Below are 20300 nucleotides of genomic sequence, written 5' to 3' on the forward strand. Positions count from 1 at the left end.
ATTGTTTTCTGAAACATTAATGTATAATATACATTTTTTTTCCTTTTTAAAATACCGACTGCACAGGTATTTTTATTTACAAAAATATCCCGTACTTAATTTTAATGTTATGACATAGTTTAGAATCAAGTACATTAAGTAAAATTATGCAATCTAACATTTCCATTTGTAATGGTATGGTTTACCGTTCATATGAAACTAAGTTTGTAGACGGATGAATCTGCAACCCTATCCTAAAATGCATTTCCCAGTTTTATCATCAGAACACACAGTGGGGCTCTGCAAGACTAAAATGGTAGAGGACAATAAAATAAAATGAAATGAAATACACAATGTACAGAGAGCAAAATACAATTAAGCTAGAAGTTCTATATCAAGCATGCTTTCCCAATGAATGGTAGAATCATTTACTGATATTCTTCCTTTTTTTCCCCCCAGTGGTGCTTGCTTAATGAAACAGAAGCAATACTAGAAAGCAGGGTGTTCTTCCTAGATCTAACCAATATGAATAGCAGCATATGAGTTTAAGTAACTCAATTACAGTTTATTTACACATTTTTAAAAGAGGAGTTACCATTCAGTTTCTCCACTTTGCAACACCCAATATCAAATAATAACTCCATGGATGATGCCATGATTTTATCAAAAAATCAGACTTAATAACCTGTAAAAATGTAAAGGTCAAGAAGAAACATACAGTTGCTTGACATTTAGAAATACTAATTTCTAAATGCATTTATGAAAAATGCCAATACACATTTAGATGCATTTTGATTTCTATAACCAAGACTATGCCTCAAATTAGTTTGAAAGCACACTGATCTCTGGAATTCAAACAAACATGTTTACATAGGAAACATATTCATGCACTCCTGATTTGATTCTCAATGTACATTAAGCAGTTTTTAAGTTCAGGTAATTCACATGTACAGAACATTAGCTGTTTACCATCCACCTCCCCCAACCATAAAAGTCACTTAACAGGATCTTTATTTTTGGTCGTAACAACACTAACATTCACAAGGAAAAAGAAATTCACACTACTGTACAGATAAATATCTAGACTATGGGAGCAAGTGCAGCTGAGAATTTGCACAATAAATGAAGGCAAGCAATGTGTATTTTTCAGTCATTAGGCACACCACAACTAGAGCAGTCATATCTCCATCTCTATGCATCAGAGCACTAACAAAATGGGATGATTCACCAACCACGGGAATCCGTGTTTAAGAAAACATTTTGAAGACAAATACCAGTGAATACAAAACAGAGAGAAAATATTTCAGAATACAGAAGGAAAACTGTAGCTGACCAAAATAAAATAGAATGAATGGAATTCAGTTTTAATATTTGGAATTTTATTTTAAAAGGCTGACTGACAACTCCACCCCACTTCCCAGAAAATTCTAGTGTTCCATAGATAGAGAGATATACTCATGGAAAACAAGAGTTATAATGGATATCCAACAAGCTGCTTTTCAATATGATGTTACATTTGGATCATGTATATGTCTAAACATTCTTCTCTTGGAGCAGTTTTCTTAGATGATATCATAAAGTTGCTTTAGGCCAGAAGTATTTCTCATCAGAAAGGGTATGCTTATTGTCATCTCCACATGAGATGATTTTTTTCTTATAAGCTGAATTAACTTTTTTATGTTTCTTATATACATTTTCTTTGACAAACTTAACACAATTTTTTTAATTAAAAGAAATATCCTTAGATTTGATAACAAACTATATTCTTATGACATTATACATATAAATAAATAATCACCATGGCTCCAATTTAGCCATGATTACCTGTGCTGAATTTATTATGGACAACATTGCAGCTCCAGGTGACCATTAAACAAATCTGAAAGTGTTTCAGTTGTTGCTGGTGTTTTAAAGCTTTTGTTTGTTTATTTTAGTTAATTTTTCCTGATCCCTGTAGTTTCAATATACCTCCTGCACTTTCTACTTGTCTATTGTTTCAATGAAGGAAACAGGTCCATATCTGCAGTCTTTAGTCTTGAAAACCTTCTTCCTTCATCAGCTTGGAAGCTCCTATCCACAAGGAACTTGTTTATACATCAGAAGATATAGAACTCTGTGTACGGGCAGGAAGTTTGCTGAAATTAATTTTCTAAATGATATTATCTACATAGAATTTAAAACTTATATATAGAAAAGAATGAAATACTCAAGCTTGCAATACTTAAGGTGCAAGGAAAAGAAATTCAAGTTTATAGTTCAGATAAGATCAGTGCTATAGAAAGCAAAAAAGAAGTCACTGCATCAAAATTACCTTTGGCTATAGCTTTCTAATATAGAGATGTCACATGAAGGAAATACCTCAAGCAACAAATGTATAATTAAATCATATGAAGACTATTGATACAAATCAGTATAGTCACTTTACTCTTAATGTGTTATAATGAGCGCTAATGGACTCACACTTTCAGACTTGCTTGAAATAATATTTACATAAACATTCAGGAGTTACAGTTTGGCAGTTTCTAACTGAAGAATTGTGTCTTCAGTTTATTAAAATTAAACGTGTTAATATTACATGAAAGACAAGTAGCAGCAATTTCCCTGGGCTACATATAGATGATTATTTCTCTTGAGCAATGCCACCAAATTGTCCTTGCTGTGGGGGAATGAGCCCCTGAATCAGTAGTTTAATAATTGCACAGTTGTGACAGGTAAAAAACAATGCTGGATTATTTTTTTTTAAATTCCTTATTTTAGCTACTACTTCTACTTCCATATATAAAAAGTTCTGAGCTACACATTTCCTTCACAAGGAAAACTACATTTCCTTCCACTGACTTTTAAAGACTATATATATTTACGTGAAATACATTTCTGTCACTAACCAATGCAGTCACAACAGTTCAACAAAATGAGCAAGCATATTGCGGGGGTATTTATGTGTGTATTTTGTTTTGGCTTTTCCAGCTTCCATGTGCCAGGAAAAATACAGGACATATTTTGTGAATTAAAACATGCTTCCCCATTTTGTTAATTTTTTAATTAGTGTCTCAAATATTATCAAGGTGTTCAAGTACCCTTATCATTGTATCACATCTCCAACTGCACATTAACCTCTTACACATTCCCCAGTAGCTTCCTATTCTTAATTCTTCTATCCAGAATATCTTCTAAATGAATTTGCAGACCCTATTAACTGTTGCTTCAACACCATTAAAAATAACCTTAGAAACAGTGACATTATTTATGTAACTAGAGGAAAACAAAATTTATAGTTAGGTTCTTTAATGCAATTTTCTTTGTCATACTTGTCACATTTGAGTGTATACATGACAACCCCACTACTTCTAGGAAGAGAACAGTTTTGTTTTTAATGGTGCATGAATGGATTGGCAAATAAGTGTTCACCACTAATAAACTACAATTAACCTTTCAGGAAACTTCATCAACTCCAAAAGTTCCTCCTTCTTCACATCAACATTCAAAATATGAGATGGCTCACCACAGCATTATGAAAAATATCCCAAATCAATTGGATAATAGTTGTGGAAGGCCTCAAAAACAAACGTGCATGCTAGGTGTATACAACTTGGTGCTCCTTATATAATTTGGATATAAAGCTTATAATTTATGATTACTGGCCATGCATTACAGAGAGCATTAGGATGCCTACCTCAATATGACATAGCCACCAAACATTTCCAGTATTGTTTCCAAGTCTGTAAAATGTATTATCCATACACAGCCTTATTCTGACTATTTGTCCAGATGAAATACAAATGAAGAAGGTAATGGTAATTTCCCAAATACTACATCAAAGAAATTCTGAAAACAAAGCAAATTGTCCTACAACTGTATGTTGCTTCAAGGAGAATTGACAAACGTTAAATGAATAGAACTAGTAAAATGGCATATTTGCTGAAGTCCAATTTCTGCCAATATTTTCTAGTTAATTTATTTGATTCCTGGGTATAAAATGCACAAACACATATTAGAAGGTATGTTTGCTGACATATCCTTCATGAAGCTTGTCATCTATCAAATACTTGCTCAGAAATGCATAATGCACATCACCTCAGAATAAGGTATCTTCAGAATGAGTAGACCACTTCCAGCATTTCTTATGAAAGAATGCTGAAGCCATTAATTCCTGATTCATTATAGCATTCTCTTTTCAGCCACTTCTACAATTGGAAGAATTATTGTTCTACTTATTTGTAACTGTGAAACATTTTTCCTTCCTTTTTAAAAGGAAATCATGTTTCAGTTAAGTGTATTGGGGTTTATGCTTCTGATTGCAAAATGCAATCAAGCCAAGGTAAGCTCTAAGAAATCAATAGGTATTGTTTTAGCATGTGCTTAAATGTTTCCATCAGAAATCAACAAAGCTTAACGATTTTAGCTAGATCATACTATTTGTACAACAAAAATTAGCAACTGACAAATGAAATTGCTAATGCATAGGGAACAGTTACAATAATAAATAAGTACAGTTGTTAACATTTTTACGTCTATATTGCATATCTTTTAAAAATTTGGCCTATGGATCTTAATGTATTCTTATAAACTCAGGAAATTTATTTTATACCTTTAAAACACCCCACAACCGTACTATAATTAAATGTCCAGACAGGTGTAATAATAATAATAATAATAATAAGTAGTAGTAGTAACAACCAAGTAGTTTTAGACCTGGCTCAAATCTTGGCAACAACCATTTGCTGCAACAGATGTTCAAGGTATTCCATACTTGCAGGAATATTGAAATTTTCTTCTCTGATACATTAACTGAATTTCATAGCATCCTTACCCAAAGCTTCACTGAAGAGAGGTAATAATCTGATGCTTTAAATATACTAGTAAAATACATTAGTAACCCCAAGAGAGAAAGAGATTTCAATTTTCCTGCAGCTTGCAGAATCTACTCCTGCCCACCCAGAGTTGTAACCAGACTGAAAGAGCTTAGCTACATTAAATGAAAGGGTTCTTAAATCATATTCTTTCAGAAGTAGTTCTAATTTATTTAAAAGACTTCATTAAACAATGCCAGTCAGTAACTTTTAACCTGGACTGAACCATATTACAGATAAATGCATATCTAAATAATATTTTAAGCCAAACCATTGCTTAACCAACATCGGGAAATTTTCTTTTGGCTTAAACTTCAGTCATGCAAATCAAATAATTCATTCAACATTTGCACAGTTTGGGCAAGTGTTTAGAAAAATAAAACTCAAGCCTCTGAATGGCCATATACTGGCACTTGCTTAAATAAAGCCTAAACTAATTAAGGCTGTTTGCAAATGATGACAAATTAGTCACTATTTCTGATTTCCAACATGACAATATTTCTTAATTATGTATTTTTCTAAATATTTTAAAATAAATTATTTTATTTTATAGTATGGCTTTGGCGCAGCCTTTATTACCTAAAAATATACTGCTTCAGTTTGGCACATCTTAAATCCCTCCTCTCGTACAAATCTACATAAGAATCTACCAGTTCCTAAAATGGTAAAATATTGAGTGCTTTGAAAACAATCCACTCTGACTTTTAACTTTATTGTGTAATTTATGCAGTGAATCAAAGGGCACTTACATGGAAGAAAATTCCTTTCAAATTAAAAGACACGTTTCCAAGTAAGCATACTCAGGATTAAGGAGCCAACTTCTTTGCTGATGGGTTTGACTTAGAAACCATTTTTTAAATTAAATTCTGTTTTTTCCTGAATATATTTTAGTACAATGCAATTGATAACTTGTGAAAGTTGTATCTCAGAGTTCAACACCGAACTCATGACAATTTTACCTGATTGGGCATGTAAGCTAGCTACATACCTGATATTTAAATTCTTACACAAATACATTCTGTTAAACACACAAAATAAGTTGTACAGCATGAATTAAATTTGTAACCATGTAAAAAAATTATAAATTGATCCAGCTATATTGGCAGGAAAATTATATATACATATACATATACATATACATATACATATATATATATATATATATATGGCTGAAAGATGACAAATATGTATCATTGCAAGAGATATTTTTACTTTTCACATTAGACAGCTGTAACACAAATGAAAACTTCTAGCATGATGTGCAGGTCAATCACTTGTGTTTTTATGATGCAAAAGAACTTATCATCTTATTTTGTACTTGATGCTGGCTGCATTTGGACATCACAAAAAACATGGACAAATGAGCTACAGCAAGCCTTGAGCTTACATGTTCCTTTCTTCTGCTTCTCTGGTATGGCCATATGAAATTGGAAGGTTTCATGTTTGATTAACAGCAATTTAATGCTGTATGGTCAATCTGTGGTCAGTCTTACCTAGAGTTCATTGAAACAGGCTAACTTCAAACTGAGTTATGAAGATGGCTTGTTTCAGACTAGTAAACCACAGATTAAAAAGTAATCTTGTTGAGTGCAAACAAAGCTATAGTTGAACAAAAACTGAAGCAAAAGCATGCCATGGTTTATCATGAAGTCCCAATGCAGCAACAATATAAAGTTGCAAAGACAATACTATTAGATCAGGGGTCCAAGAAGAGACTATATTAACTATGTGTAGATTCAAGATAGAGCTCATGTTATTTCCAGTTTATCAGATCAGAGATGGTAGCAGAATAAGTCATCTCCAGATAGCTTTATGGATGTGCTTTTAAGGAGGAAAGGTGTAGATCAGTTACTACTAGTCCCATAGAATGAACTTTATTCTAGCTCTTGGACCCCTGATTTATTGCAGCCTCCTGGAGGAGGATGAAACACTGGCAGCAACAACAATAGCACAAAACTTTTGGCATATGAAATATTAACACAGGATAGATCCTGCATTGCCCCTGCTCTTTTGATACCAAATTTTCTACTTTTGTCCATGTGTTCTCTTTGCCATCAATTCTGTTCTCAAGCTCCCAGTCAGCCCACAGATAACACACATACACACGCGAGTGCGCAAACACCCTCATGGTGTGGGTGTCAGTTTTAAATACAACGATCCTCAGTTAAAGCTGTATGACTGAGGTAAAACAGTGCATAATTTGTGCTAGGAAATATCTGTACCCATTGGCTGACACCCTTCCAGCTTTGCTGGTCCTGCAGAAGTTAATGAAAAGGAGATTTTTCTTCAAGGTAAAGTTATAGAGATGCATTTGAGAATGTGTTGTCAGAACTGGTACCACTTTTTATCCTTGCATTTCAACATCATCTAAAAGCAAAACAAAGAGATAGAATATAATAATGCATCTGAGAGTATACACAATACCATTTATTTTAAAGACTACAAAGTATCCATTATGAAAATAATGATACCACAAAGTGAGAAGCTGAATGAATGAATGAATGAATGAATGAATGGTTAAAGGGGTATGGAAAAATGAACAAATGAATATAAATTGCATGAATACATTTTCTTACTCTCTGCCTGTAACAGTATAACATCTAATAAATTTCAATAAGGATGTCAAGGAAAGTCCATCCGATCATCTCTGCTGAGGTGATGGGAATATTCACATTCCTTTCCCATAATATCCACAGCAAACCAACTTTCATATTGCTTATTGGAAAGAATAAGCCAAGAGAGATGGCTTTCTTGTGAAAAAGGCAGCTGATACTTGAGAGGGGCTTACCTCATGTGCATGCTTTGAAAAAGAATCAGCACTAGCTAACATGGCTGCTGTTCGTTCTTCCAGCTCTCCCAATTTCTGTCCTCTTTCATCCAGTGCTATTCTGGCTCGTGCTAACTCACAAACTATTCCTGATGCTGCTCCTTTGACTCCTTCAATACCACCAGGACCTGGTATATGCTGGGCGAGGCTCCTTGATGCCTTTCCAGCAGCAGATTCGCCAACTGACCATGTCAAGAACAAACAAATTAGGTTTACATTCCTTTCAGAGGGGAACTTACTATTCCTTAGCAGAATTACATATTGGGAGAGAAGAAACAATGCACTTTATGATAAAACCAAATGAAAATAATGTGTTTAAAATTACATAATACCTCTACCAGCATGCTGGCTGGGGAATTCTGAGAGTTGAAGTCCACACATCTTAAAGACACCAAGTTTGAAAAATACTGTTTTATATTATATTTTGCATTGTTTTTAAATGTTGTAAACTGCCCAAAGCCACTACTGAGAGATGGGCAGCCATTTAAATCAATCAATCAATCAATCAATCAATCAATCAATCAATCAATCAATCAATCAATGAAAGTCTGTAACAATGAATGGTACCTCCGTACCTCCAATTCTAGTTTAATCTTGTCTAAACTTTAGGAATCTCTGTTTAGGAAATGTAATTTTCTCTGTCTCTTGAACTGCTTTCACTTGCTGGAGACCAATAAATATTTTGCATTTCTATTCAGGAAAAGAAATCAAATGGCTTTCTAACAGGTAAGTGCTTAGAGAGCCTGTATTAGATATTTATTTCTGCTTTATGTGTCCCTATTCAGATTTTGTATTTGGACTCTTTTAATGTTATTTTCCACAAATAACAAACTCTATATTCTGATTACAACAGAAAATGGAAAATATATTAGTAAAGACTAATCTGTAGTACAAGATACATATCCTTTTATTCCTATCTAATCTAGGAAGAATGACTACTTGCTCCTTTTTCCATAACTGGACCTTAGTACATTTTACATCCCATGTAAGATAGCAATGCCTTTCTTTCAACTTTCTGTCTGGATGGAACTAAAAAGTGTTTGACAAAGATTCTATCCTATTTTTTAATTACAGACACCTTTAAGTACGATGGTGGATGCAACTATATGAATTCTACATTGAATGTGTGAGAATTTTGCAAAAAAATAATTCATCCTTTTATAAATGAAGCAACTTAAAGGGCAGAATAGTTCAGTAGTTTCAACTATTTTTATTTATTTATTAATCGAATTTATGTGGCTGCCCATCTCACAGGAAGTGACTCTGAGCAGTGTCCAACAGTCAAATAAAACAACGAATATATAAAAATAATCATTATAGAAATATTAAAAAATCATTATTAAAAATTAAAATATTAAAATTAAAGATATACAAGGGACAGAGAGAGTGAATATATAATCACAATGGAGCCATCTTAGAATGTCTCTGGTTCCCTTACTTCAATTTCTTTCCATACTTTATGTTGGACTATTTCTGATAAATTCTGTTTAATTTTCTATTCTCCTCATATGGAAGTTTGCTTAAAAAATAATGAAATCAACTTACAGAGTTCTTCCCTGTCAAGGGATTGTGCACCACCTCCAAACAGACCTTTGAAGAACCCTCTGTTTGGTGCTTCTGGAGTTTCTACAGGTGTGAAGAGCTCACCCAACATTTCCTTTAAAGAAACATCATTTTAAATCGTATCAGAAAAGTCTACTTGGATTTCTCCCACTTTCTATTTCCTGCACTTCTGACACGAAACGAGACCAGACTTTTTATCAAAGGCAAAAGGAATGCTAGTGTCCTTTCATTATGTCTCATAATTTTAGGGTCTCATCTTCAAATGTTTCTACATTTATAGTAATGTGAATATAGCAGATGTCAAAAAACTCGGTCCTGTTGCTGGCTTGTACAGATATTGCAGGACCAAGTTCTGCAATAATCCCGCTCTGCTTGTGTAAGCCAAATATTTTTACAAGAGCCTGTTTTTTTCTGTGCAAGTCTGATGGCTTGTGTATAAAATTTCATATCACTGGCAAAACTTGGTTCTCCTTTTCCTGGACAAACCAGCTGCTGGCTTATTCAGGCAGAATAGGAGTAAGTTCTGACAACAAACCAGCCCAGAATTCTAGCAAGGTTCTGCCTTTGTGTGATTACTGTCAGAGCAATGACTTGTGCACACAAAGCCAGATCACTATAGGAAGAATCATTTGAAGAGACACAAATACCCAAATCTTTGTATTGCTGCACCAAGTTGGAGGCTGTGGAATACCAAAAGATTAAATAAAATCTAGATTAAGTCTTTCAGTGCAAGTATAGTTCCTTTGGTGCACAAGCATGAAGAAGAGCACCCACTGGCTACAAAGAGCCATCATGCACAATTCTCTGTCCCCTGTGCATTTTTTATCAATTGCTTCCACCAAAGGGATCTTGATGCATTTTATACCTGCAAGATAGCAAAGTCCTTCTTGCAACTTTTTGTTCCTAAGATCATGGACTGTGGAAGGGGAGCAAGGAAAAGGCAGTCTTCTGAGGATTCTCTGCAGATCAGATTTCCCTGCCACCTCTGTTTTTCCTGAGCCCACCACTTCCCAAACAGCCACCTTCCCATTCATCCTAGAAACACTACACTCCTTCCTATTAGGCTTTATATACATCTTCCTTTTCCCCTGCTGCCCCATTGTCAATTTTGCAGACCTGCACAGCATTGCACCTGCCTGCTGCTCTGCAAAAAAGGTACCTTTCCTTTACATCACAATGCCAACATGCTACATATCCAAGGAGTGCATTTCTGCAAGTGTGCCAGGTTGCATGCATTATATATCTATAATAATGTTGCTCCATGCACCATTTTGCAAAGTGGAAAAAAGTGAAGTGACTCTTCCCTTCCCACCCCATTGACGTGATCTGTTCTGTAATGGCCAACCAGCCATTCCTCACAAAAAAGCAGGGTGTCTTGCAACTCTATTGTGCTAAACTGGTTAAGAAGGGAGTGTGTGCATGTGCCAATGTTCCTTGGCCATCAAGTTTCCATACACAAAGCTGGAGCTTTGCATGAACTTGGTCATGCTGGACCAAATTCTCAGAGACCATCTTTGCACGAGCAAACTTGCCATAATCTGCAACCCATCAATTTGCTCACAGTCCATAGTTTGAGAATCCCTGATATAATGGTTTATCCTGTGCTCAGCCCCAAATATTACAGCCTGTAGGTAGCAGGATTTGGCTTATCTTCTTCTGCATGGAAAAATACCCATTGTAATGTTAGACCTGGTTTCATTCATTGCCTGTGTTAAATTGAAACTTTAAGATACGTGTAAGGTATCTGCATCTTAAAGAGATGTATGCTGGGATGGAAGAGAAAACATGTGCTGAAAATCTATAATTTGTAGATAAATAGCATATTCTTCAATAAATGCTCTTCAATAACAATATGTTTAAAAATTACCTGCAAATTTTCACATGTTTCTTGGCTATAAGTAATTCTCTGGATTTCTGTAGGTGAGACAAGATATAGTGCCTGCCCATTGTTGGTGAAGCAAAATGTTCTGGCTATCCTCATGTTGGTAAGTGGTAAGTAATATACGTCCAATAGCGGCCTTAAACTTGGCAAACTTGAAAGAACAGAATTAAAATTTGTTAAAATAAAGCACAGTATCTTATTCTAGCCTTCTTTAAAAACGTGTTACCCTGTAATACATTTTATGCTCTCATTTTTTTTAAAAAAAATATTTATTTATATATTGTTGACTCCATAAGGACTCCTTGTTAAAACTGTTAAAACCTATCCAGATTCATAATGTTTGGCCTACAAAGTTCTGCCTAAATATGTTTTAACACGCTTAACAAGGAGTCCTTGTGTATGTGCATAAAACAATTCAACTGTTTATCCATGTTGACTTTTTTGATGTTAGTAAATTGTATCAAATATATGAAAGTTATAAAGAAAATGCTAGCATTTAATTTACTGATGTCGTATCTCATAAATGGTAACATTTAAAGAACAAAAAAATAAAAAATGTATTGGCCAAGATCCAAAGAATTCCATATTTATATTTACATTCATTCTCGCAGATCAGTATGTATATATTCTCAAATGCCATGTTAATAATTGCATTGGAAATTCTCAATTATTTGGTATTGATATTAAGTCTGAATAACCAAAGGTTAAAGGCCCAGTATTTGCTTGGATTCTGATCATTATAGAGAACATCCATGTGATGCTTCTAATTCAGAACACATTCCCTTTAATTCCTCCAAGGATGGAACACTAAGTTCATATTAAAACTACCAGAAGCTTCTAAGGACATACAACAGAAAAGCACAAACAGCTTTTCTCATAAATGTCACACAAAGTTATGTTATTCTTGCTTGGAAATACAAAGCTCTTTTAACTGTTATTAGCAATATTGAAAAATATATTCCAACCCCAGGCCCTGCTCCTGAGAGTTATCCCATTCCTCGTGCTAAAATTCTTAGCACATCCAAGGCAAAGGACCTACACAGAGAACTTCCGCTACACAATGTAATGAAAGTTGTCAGTAGAAAGAGTTAGATACCATTCAGATTCTGGAAACTACAACAAATAAACCAAAACTTTATGAAGGAGTGACATGAGATATTTAACAGCTTACTAAGTGTATAAACATATTAACTCACAATATAATGTAATCTGGATATGTTTGCAAATATAGGCTGTTAGAAAAAGATTTAAGCAGAAGCCCACCAACATAACCCTAACTCTAACTCTGTTTGCCATTCCTCCCTAGGTTCTTTTAAAACAAGTATTACCGCTGAAGTCATAATATCAGAACATCTTCCCCATGACGAAGAACAGCAAAGTTTGGTGTTTTTCGAGAGCAGATAAGCAACATTATAGAGATGGATAAAATAATTATTTGGTATATGAAATGTGGACAGAAATATTTTAGCAAACAGAATTTGCTGTCTTCCAATGTGTTGATGGTAATCAATTTAAATGCTTTTAAAAAGGAATATAGACAAATTCATGGAGGATAGAAATACAATTATTGTGATTATAGAATACTACTTCCTGAATCACAGATAAAACCATTCCTAGGGAACAATGGAAGAGAGGTATCATCCTTATGTTTTGCTTGTGAATTTCCAGACACATCTGGTTAGCCATTTTGTGACACAGAATGCTCAATTAGGTGAGCCTTGAGCTCTGGTCCAGCAGGAGCCTTCTTGTATTCTTATAGTTGTGTGCAGTGTCTCAACTAAGTTTTTGCTGAAGCTTTGTCTTGCTCTGTACCATATGGAAATGCAAAGCAGACAAGCAGTTATAAATCCCAACTGCTGAAAAAAAACCCAACTCTAGATTCTATACTATGCTTAATGCAAACCACTGTTTGGTAAGAAGCCATGTCAAGGCATAATACCAAACTTAACTTTTAAATAGTTTTTAATTGTTTAATTTTAAGTAGTTCAGACCAAAGTCAAGCAACCCTCCCCTCAAAATGAAGACAGCGAAAGGAAGAATGCAAAAATTAATGTTATTTTAAAAACTCGTATCATCCAAGCAAATGAACTACAGTTCAGTTATCAAATAAACCTGAATGTAATATGAAGGACTAAGGCATCTCTCTGTCCATAGGCACAAGAAAGGGAACCAAAACAGAATCTGCTCCCATGCTCCTTTGCAGACAGCACAGATGACATTACAAAAAAGCAGTAATATTTTTAAGGCAACATAAGAAAAAAATGGAATTGAAGTAAAACCACCCATCTAGAGACCAATTTAAATATATAATTTAAATATTTAAATTTTAAATTAAAAATTTATATTTAAATAAAACTACATTAACTGTCCCTTCATACTTTTCTTTCATAATATACTTCCAAGGGAACTGATATCTGTTTGCTCCAGTTTCTTCTTTTAGCATTTAACGCCTTACCTAAAGGTCATTATATGTCCATTGGCACAGAAACAAGCAAGACAGATACTGTTACTGAGTGCCACTATATCTCCACGAAGGACAAATGAAGTCTCTGTTATATTTTGCTTATAAGTACAGTTCTGTGAGGGCAGTGAAATAACTTTTGCTTGCTTTTCAGAGCATATCACTGCATATTGGTTTTCACTCATTTCCTGAGAAGAGGATGGAGATACTGAGACTGGCCGACGTTTTTTCAATTTATCCTTTTCATCCTTGTCTTCAGGAACATTGTGTTCTCTCCAGGATTCATATGCTGGTGGAACTAATGATCCTGTTGTGTCCAGAAAAGCCATTCTTAAGACTGCTCCTTTAAGCCTCAGAATAGTTCCTAAGATGAAGAAAATAGTGATATTTCTCAGGGCTGTGCATGGCTCAAAAACATTTTATCTAATCAAAACATATTTTATCACGTACTTCATCTGTAAAATGCTTTTTGTTATATGTTCCATTTATAACAGACCACATGCATACTAGAAATAATGCTTGAAAAAGGAACTGTCTGAATTGAAGGTCTTAAAAATAATAATTAAACTGCAAAACCATTACAAACCTGGATAGCTATTCATATACACAAAAATGAATTTCTAATAATTTCTCTTCTTGTTAAAGGAAACTATACTTTGATACTGCTCATATGTATGTTTGCTATTGGGAAGTTAAAGGTTTCTAAAACCTGAAAAATAGAATGCAGAGTTATTTTTTGGGAGCTTGGTGGATTTCCTTGATACAGGCTTGAAAAACAGATTCCCAGTTGCTCTCTAAATCCTTACAGAAAGTTTCTGGATAAGGAGATAAAACAATGTCTTGAACCTTGCTTCTGTAAGATTTGAGGGAAAAACTAATGTTCAAAAGTCCTATCACATATATAACAGCAACAGCTTTGGGTGTTTGGGTGTGAGCGAAATATTATTTGCTCAGAACAAATGCACCACTTTATGAAGCTTTGTTCCAAATCAGGAACATTTTTCCTTTCAGGTTTATGACAAAATAGTTCCTTTCATTCTCCATTGTTTCAAATATTTGAAGGACCTGGGATAAGCTTGAAAAAAAAAAAAGGGGGGGGGTATCCCAAGCCATGGAAACTCATCAGCCAATAGGCTTCAGGAGGAAAAAAAAGGAGAGCAGTTAAGAGAATGCATTCAGAGACCAAGGAACCATTTTGGATTCCTGCTCACGGAGCTGACTTGGGAAGCGTGAGATTCAGTTGGATGGGGTGGGTATTCTGCAGCACCAGGAAAGCTTCTCTCCTTCCCATTCTTTGGTTAATACTATTTATTGTGTGTGTACTTTTAAATGATCTTTAGTTAAACTGTTTAGTTTAACTCATAATTATTCCCCTGTCTACTTTTAGTTACCTTTAAATTAAATTTCTGTACCCCTTTCTCCTTCAAGAAAATCCTGCTTGTTTAACTGGGAGAAAATACAATCAAATTGTGTGAGTGATTGTATGCTGGTATGCAGTCTGAGCTGGGCATAGATACATATTAAATATAAAACTAATTTTTCTTTTAAGGTTTGCTTTTATGTTAATTTATGGCCAGTTTAGAGCTAGCATCAGCATCCACCCTCTCTCCCAATTCCAATCACCAGCTATAACTAGAAGTGATTAAGGAAGAATAGAGAGAGAGCCAAGAAAAGATGATCTCCTAATCAAAGCAGAACAGTTGCAGACAGGCTTGATTTACTATTTCCTGCAGTGATGGTGGCAGTGGTGCCGACTGGCACTATGGGAGAGACAGAGAACTATGTTGGGAGAGACGATGTTCTCTGGCACATAAGAATATTGCACTGATTGGTCCAGACATACTAGTCCTTCACCCCAGAAACCAGCTTAGGGACTAAGAGTCACTAAGAGGACAAGCTGTTTCTTCCTCATTTATAGCCAGAGGATGGTGGTTATAGGATCAATGAAATAGTAGTAAACACTCTAGCAATATTGATGCATCCCAAAGAGAAGTGCTGCATGTGACATTTTGTGTTGGATTCAAGGAACTCATATTATAGTTTGCAAATCATGACTCAGGCAAAAATATAAAATATCTTTAGATGTTGAGATTGTTCAAGCAGCCACAGAGAATCCAGGCCTCCTTGCAACTGACAGCAGCTGCATTAAGCAAACTATGTTATCAACTAGTAGCAAGGATTCTCTTCTGAAGCAAATCAAGATGCATTCGATGTAATGGTACGTAGGAAAGACCTTGGGAGATGGGGTGAAGAGATGCTGCCTAGGGAATGGTCAGATAAGAGACAGCATAGCCTGCAGCTACATAATTGGTGGGGCAAGAGGCTCAGAAGAGGCCCTCCCTAGTTTTTTGGGCTGTGAAGGAGACAGTGGGAGAGTTGTACTTTCAGACTTGCAAGTTTCTGCTAATGTAGCTTTACAATAAAATAGAATTAGCTTATCTGGTCACGTTTCCTGTCTGTTCTGTCTGGTAGGGCTGACATAGCAGGGGTGAAGCTGCAGTCAGTGGACCAAAAACATTGGATCATGTGCACTATAGTCCAAATGACCATCTGTTTAGAACTGAGCTTCCAGCACCTCTACAAACTTAACTTCAAGTACAGAAAGCAGCAGAAGACATAATGAACATTTCATACTTTCTAGACCCACAGGAACTGGTAGAACTAGCTATGATATTGTAGAGAAAAAGAGGCAGAAGTTAAGTATTAGTTTAAACTTGGGTAGCACAACACCTGTCGCAATATGGAACCTTGCCTACTTTTTGTTAAGCAATGTCCTCTGTGTCAAAAAACTATGCTGAGCTAAGTTCTTCTCCTGGCTGTTTTCTTTCAAAGGCTATAGATAACTCTAGAACTAGATGAACTTAGCCAAAGGTTTAGGAGACCAACTAAAGATTGTTATCATGCTGGAGTGTTGTATCTGATGTGTGTGTGAAATGACAAGTGAGCTGTCAGCAGTGACAATCTCTCAAGGAGGAGAGACTTCATACAGCATTCCTAAGGGGTCCTTCCTTATCTAGTTTACAATTTTTCTTCTTAATGTGTGTTTTAAAATGAATTTTACACTGATTATTTCATATTTTTATCTTTAAGGATTTTGCAGTTTGTTGATCTGCCCTTTAGTTTTAAGACTTTATTTAAAAACTGTCTTTAAAGTCCAAATTTGAAGTAAATGCATATGTTCCAAAACCAAGATGGTGGAATAAGCAGTTTTGGGTACAGTATCACATTGTACCTGATTATAAATGTAAATGACAATCATGACAAATTTCACTTTTCTGATGAAATGCATGCTTCATTAGCCAACGCTTATATGTCCAAGTTTTTCTAAAAAAAGAAAGAGACTTCTCTGCAGATGATTGCAGCATTAACAAAGGACAGTAAGAATTACTAGTACAGAGTATATTGTGAATAATAAAAAAATCATTGTCTTGCTAGTTCATTGTTTCTTGTGAAATACATACCACTGGGGGACACAATTACTGGTTGAAGCAGTCTTTGTTCTCCTCCTGGAGGTAAATTCAGTGCAATGACTAAAACTGTGCCCAAAGTAGTCCCAACCCATAGGCATGGTGAAGGTGCTGTATCGGCTTTTCGAGTGAAAGTCTCACAAAAGTGAAGAGCTGAAATTGCTTCTCGGGATTCCTTATCAATGCTGGTTACGCTAGAGCTTCTGGATCGGCTGAAGGAATTGTCTCTAACATCTGAAAGATTTTGCATTAATTAAACATACTGCAACACAGTATTATAGTCTCTATTTCATACTTTACAGAACACATGATGTACATTATGTCCATCTCTAAAATCTCAACTCAGTAATGTTAGGTTCATATTACACATTACAGTTTTACGGGTACACTTAAGATTTTTAAATTGTAAACCTGAGGTACAATAGGATTGAGAAAAATAGGTTTATATTTTTGGAAACGCAAAAGCACATTCATTAGACACTGACTATAGCTCCCTGTGAATTGTAGATCCAGTAGAGAACCTAGACATGTATAGTGTACTTTAGATCATATTACATAGTAATATTTTGAGCAGGAGAGCAGCTAACATTATAGTTTTCTCAAAAATAAATGTTATATTATCCATAATGCACTACTTCAAATATTTACAGCCATGTTCATTTTGATGAAAACAAGGTACACAACACCTGAATGGAAAGCTTCTTTCAAATGTGTCTGACACACATTCACACAAATAGAAAGCTATGAATTCCAGTTTTATTGTTGAGTAGTCATTATGACTATTTGTTAACCTAATTCCAGTGATTTTTATTAGTGATACAGGTTAAGAAGGAAATGATTATATGAATGTTCAATTATTGGAAACAGCACAGAGAAAAGTAAAATAAGCAGAGTTACCCAGAAGAAAATAAGAATCCAGACACTAAGACATGTACCAACAACAACCAACCACAAAACCTACTGAATATGGTTTTTAAAGATGATGAGATTGGAAAGATATGGTTGCAGAATAGGTAAAGGCTATTAAGATAGCAATAAAATATACTTAATGTACAGAAGCATAATTAAAAAGAAGTTATGTGAAAAATTTGTCTGAAGTTATTGGAAGGAAAGCAGCAAGTTACTTGTTCACCATCTTTTCAATGCCGTTTTAAAGCTTTAGAGCCTGTCTTTTATGTTTCTAATTTAATCTGTGGGAAGCAGATTCTGATAATTCTGGAGAACATATTGGATAAAAAAGTGCTTACCCTAGAAAAGCTACATTGTAAGGTTAAACACAATAATACACACATAATGCAGGGCCCTTATGGTGAGAGCATGCCAATTGGGAAAGCTTTGCATAGGGAAATAATATCAGGCTGTTCCAGAAGGTTTTTGTTGATATTTAATTATATTGCTTATTACTGTCTTACCCTAAGTTGTAAATTTAATTTCTTTTTTCAAAACTGTAATTTTAATATGTATAGCAGAAAATTGGATATAGCTATAAATATATTCTCAACTGTATAAGCAAGATTTGATGGGGAAATACTAGTGTGTTTCAAGAGAAGCTAAAATGTTCCTTGAAAAATAAAGGATCTTCTTGGATGCACCCAGTACTCTATGCTAATAGAACAAGCTCTCAAAAGCACTATTTGTCCACTATTTGTATAAAATACAGTGAGAATGAGTGGAAAAGCAGACGACTTTTTTTTATATATATAGATTGACCCAAGTAAAAATATTAATTGGAATACAATTCCTCTTGAACAGATTCTACCTTTTCCTTGTACCACATGGCTCTTCTATAACTCTCCTCCTTATCAGCAAACTCCAATATACTCCACAAATCTGTTCTGAAGCTTTCTAAAATTTCCAGAACAATTTTTGAGGCTTTTTAAAGAGGCTGCAGAAATAAGAGTGGATTATTCCCACACCCAATTCCACTCATGGAAAAAGTTCTGTCAACAGAAGCAGACCACCGGATTATACTCATTGACAGATCTTATATCTTTGGAATTATAAGAACTCTCGGTCCCTCTTAAGATCAACATGTTTTGCATGTTTGGTTATAATACATCAGCATGTTTCTAGAATAAAGGTTTATAAACCTTTTTGCTTTTTAAAATGAAAGCAAAGGAATTGATAAAAGGATGAAGGATCTTATCCATATAAAACCTTACCAAAAAACAGATAAATTGAGAGGTTTATAAAAAAACTGAAAATTAGAGAATGAGGTCAATTTGTGAATTCTGCCTCTTTTGACTAAGTTTCTATGTATTCTTGTTTGCTTTATAGGATAAAAACATTCCAGAACCACTTTCTGGGCAAAATAATGATATTTTGAGAGATTAGTAGAGTTCTCAGTAAATAATTTAAGGTAACAACATGCTTGAATAGTTATTCAAACAGATTTTAAAGAGAGTTTAGTCCACTATACTAATATACTAGACAATAAAATTTTATAATAAAGAAATGTTAACTTAAATTTCAATGAGGCCAGGATCTAATTAACCATGAATTAGTTTCACAATATACGTGAACTTTCAATATATTTCTTCATGTTTTACAATTACAAACTGCTTTTGAAGGTAATACTATCTTCAGAAACAGTTCTTCTGATCCTTACATCAGTGAACAAGAAAACTGACACACAGAATAAAGAACAATGTTAAATCTTCCTAAGGCAGTGGTTTATTGAATTGATTTCAATAATTAGTAAATTTAAGATTTATTTAATTGCAGATTAGACAAAGGATATACCTATTTAGATATCAATAAAAGATAACATACCAGAGTATATTTAAAAATAATTCCAATGAAAATTGTTTGAAGTTATTACATTTATATCCTGCCTTTTCTCAAAAAAATAAAAAGGGGATTTATTTATTTATTTACCTACCTCCCTCATTTTAACTTCTCAATATGGATTGTGGGATAACATTACCTGAGAAAGAAAGCTGATCCTCTCTGCAAATTTATGGCTAAACAGAGAATTCTGCATTTTCCATCTAACTACCTACTACTCCTATTCATGCCAAACTGAAAGTTATGTTATCCTTGTTTGCTACTGAAAGTAATAGTGTGAATTATGGAAATTAAAAAAATAAACTATGAACAAAATTATAGGGCTTCCGTGGGTGAGATTTTCATGGCTTTTAAAGAGGAACATAAAAGTAGTTCCAAACTGAGGGAAAAGAAATTGTAAACATGCACTGCATCAAATCTTGGAACTGAACAATGAAAGCTAAATGGAAATTTTCCCTACTTAGATGTGTGAAAGCCCAAAATA

At 34.4% G+C, this 20300-nt stretch overlaps 1 protein-coding gene across 3 annotated transcripts in view; it reads right to left on the minus strand.

The window, feature by feature from the left end:
- Positions 1-4976: 4976 nt before the first annotated feature.
- The window catches only part of STXBP5 (syntaxin binding protein 5), a 115271-nt gene continuing 99947 nt past the window's right edge, over positions 4977-20300 (minus strand). For all 3 annotated transcript variants that reach the window (XM_063308902.1, XM_063308895.1, XM_063308886.1), the window contains 6 exons: positions 17024-17263; positions 13557-13926; positions 11087-11252; positions 9202-9313; positions 7618-7838; positions 4977-7196 (listed from right to left, as the gene is read on the minus strand). In XM_063308902.1, the coding sequence (XP_063164972.1) occupies positions 7155-7196; positions 7618-7838; positions 9202-9313; positions 11087-11252; positions 13557-13926; positions 17024-17263 (1151 nt within the window). In that variant the 3' untranslated portion in view covers positions 4977-7154. The remainder of the gene's footprint in view (positions 7197-7617; positions 7839-9201; positions 9314-11086; positions 11253-13556; positions 13927-17023; positions 17264-20300) is intronic.

Source organism: Candoia aspera, chromosome 1, assembly GCF_035149785.1.
Source record: "Candoia aspera isolate rCanAsp1 chromosome 1, rCanAsp1.hap2, whole genome shotgun sequence".
Taxonomy (NCBI): domain Eukaryota; kingdom Metazoa; phylum Chordata; class Lepidosauria; order Squamata; family Boidae; genus Candoia; species Candoia aspera.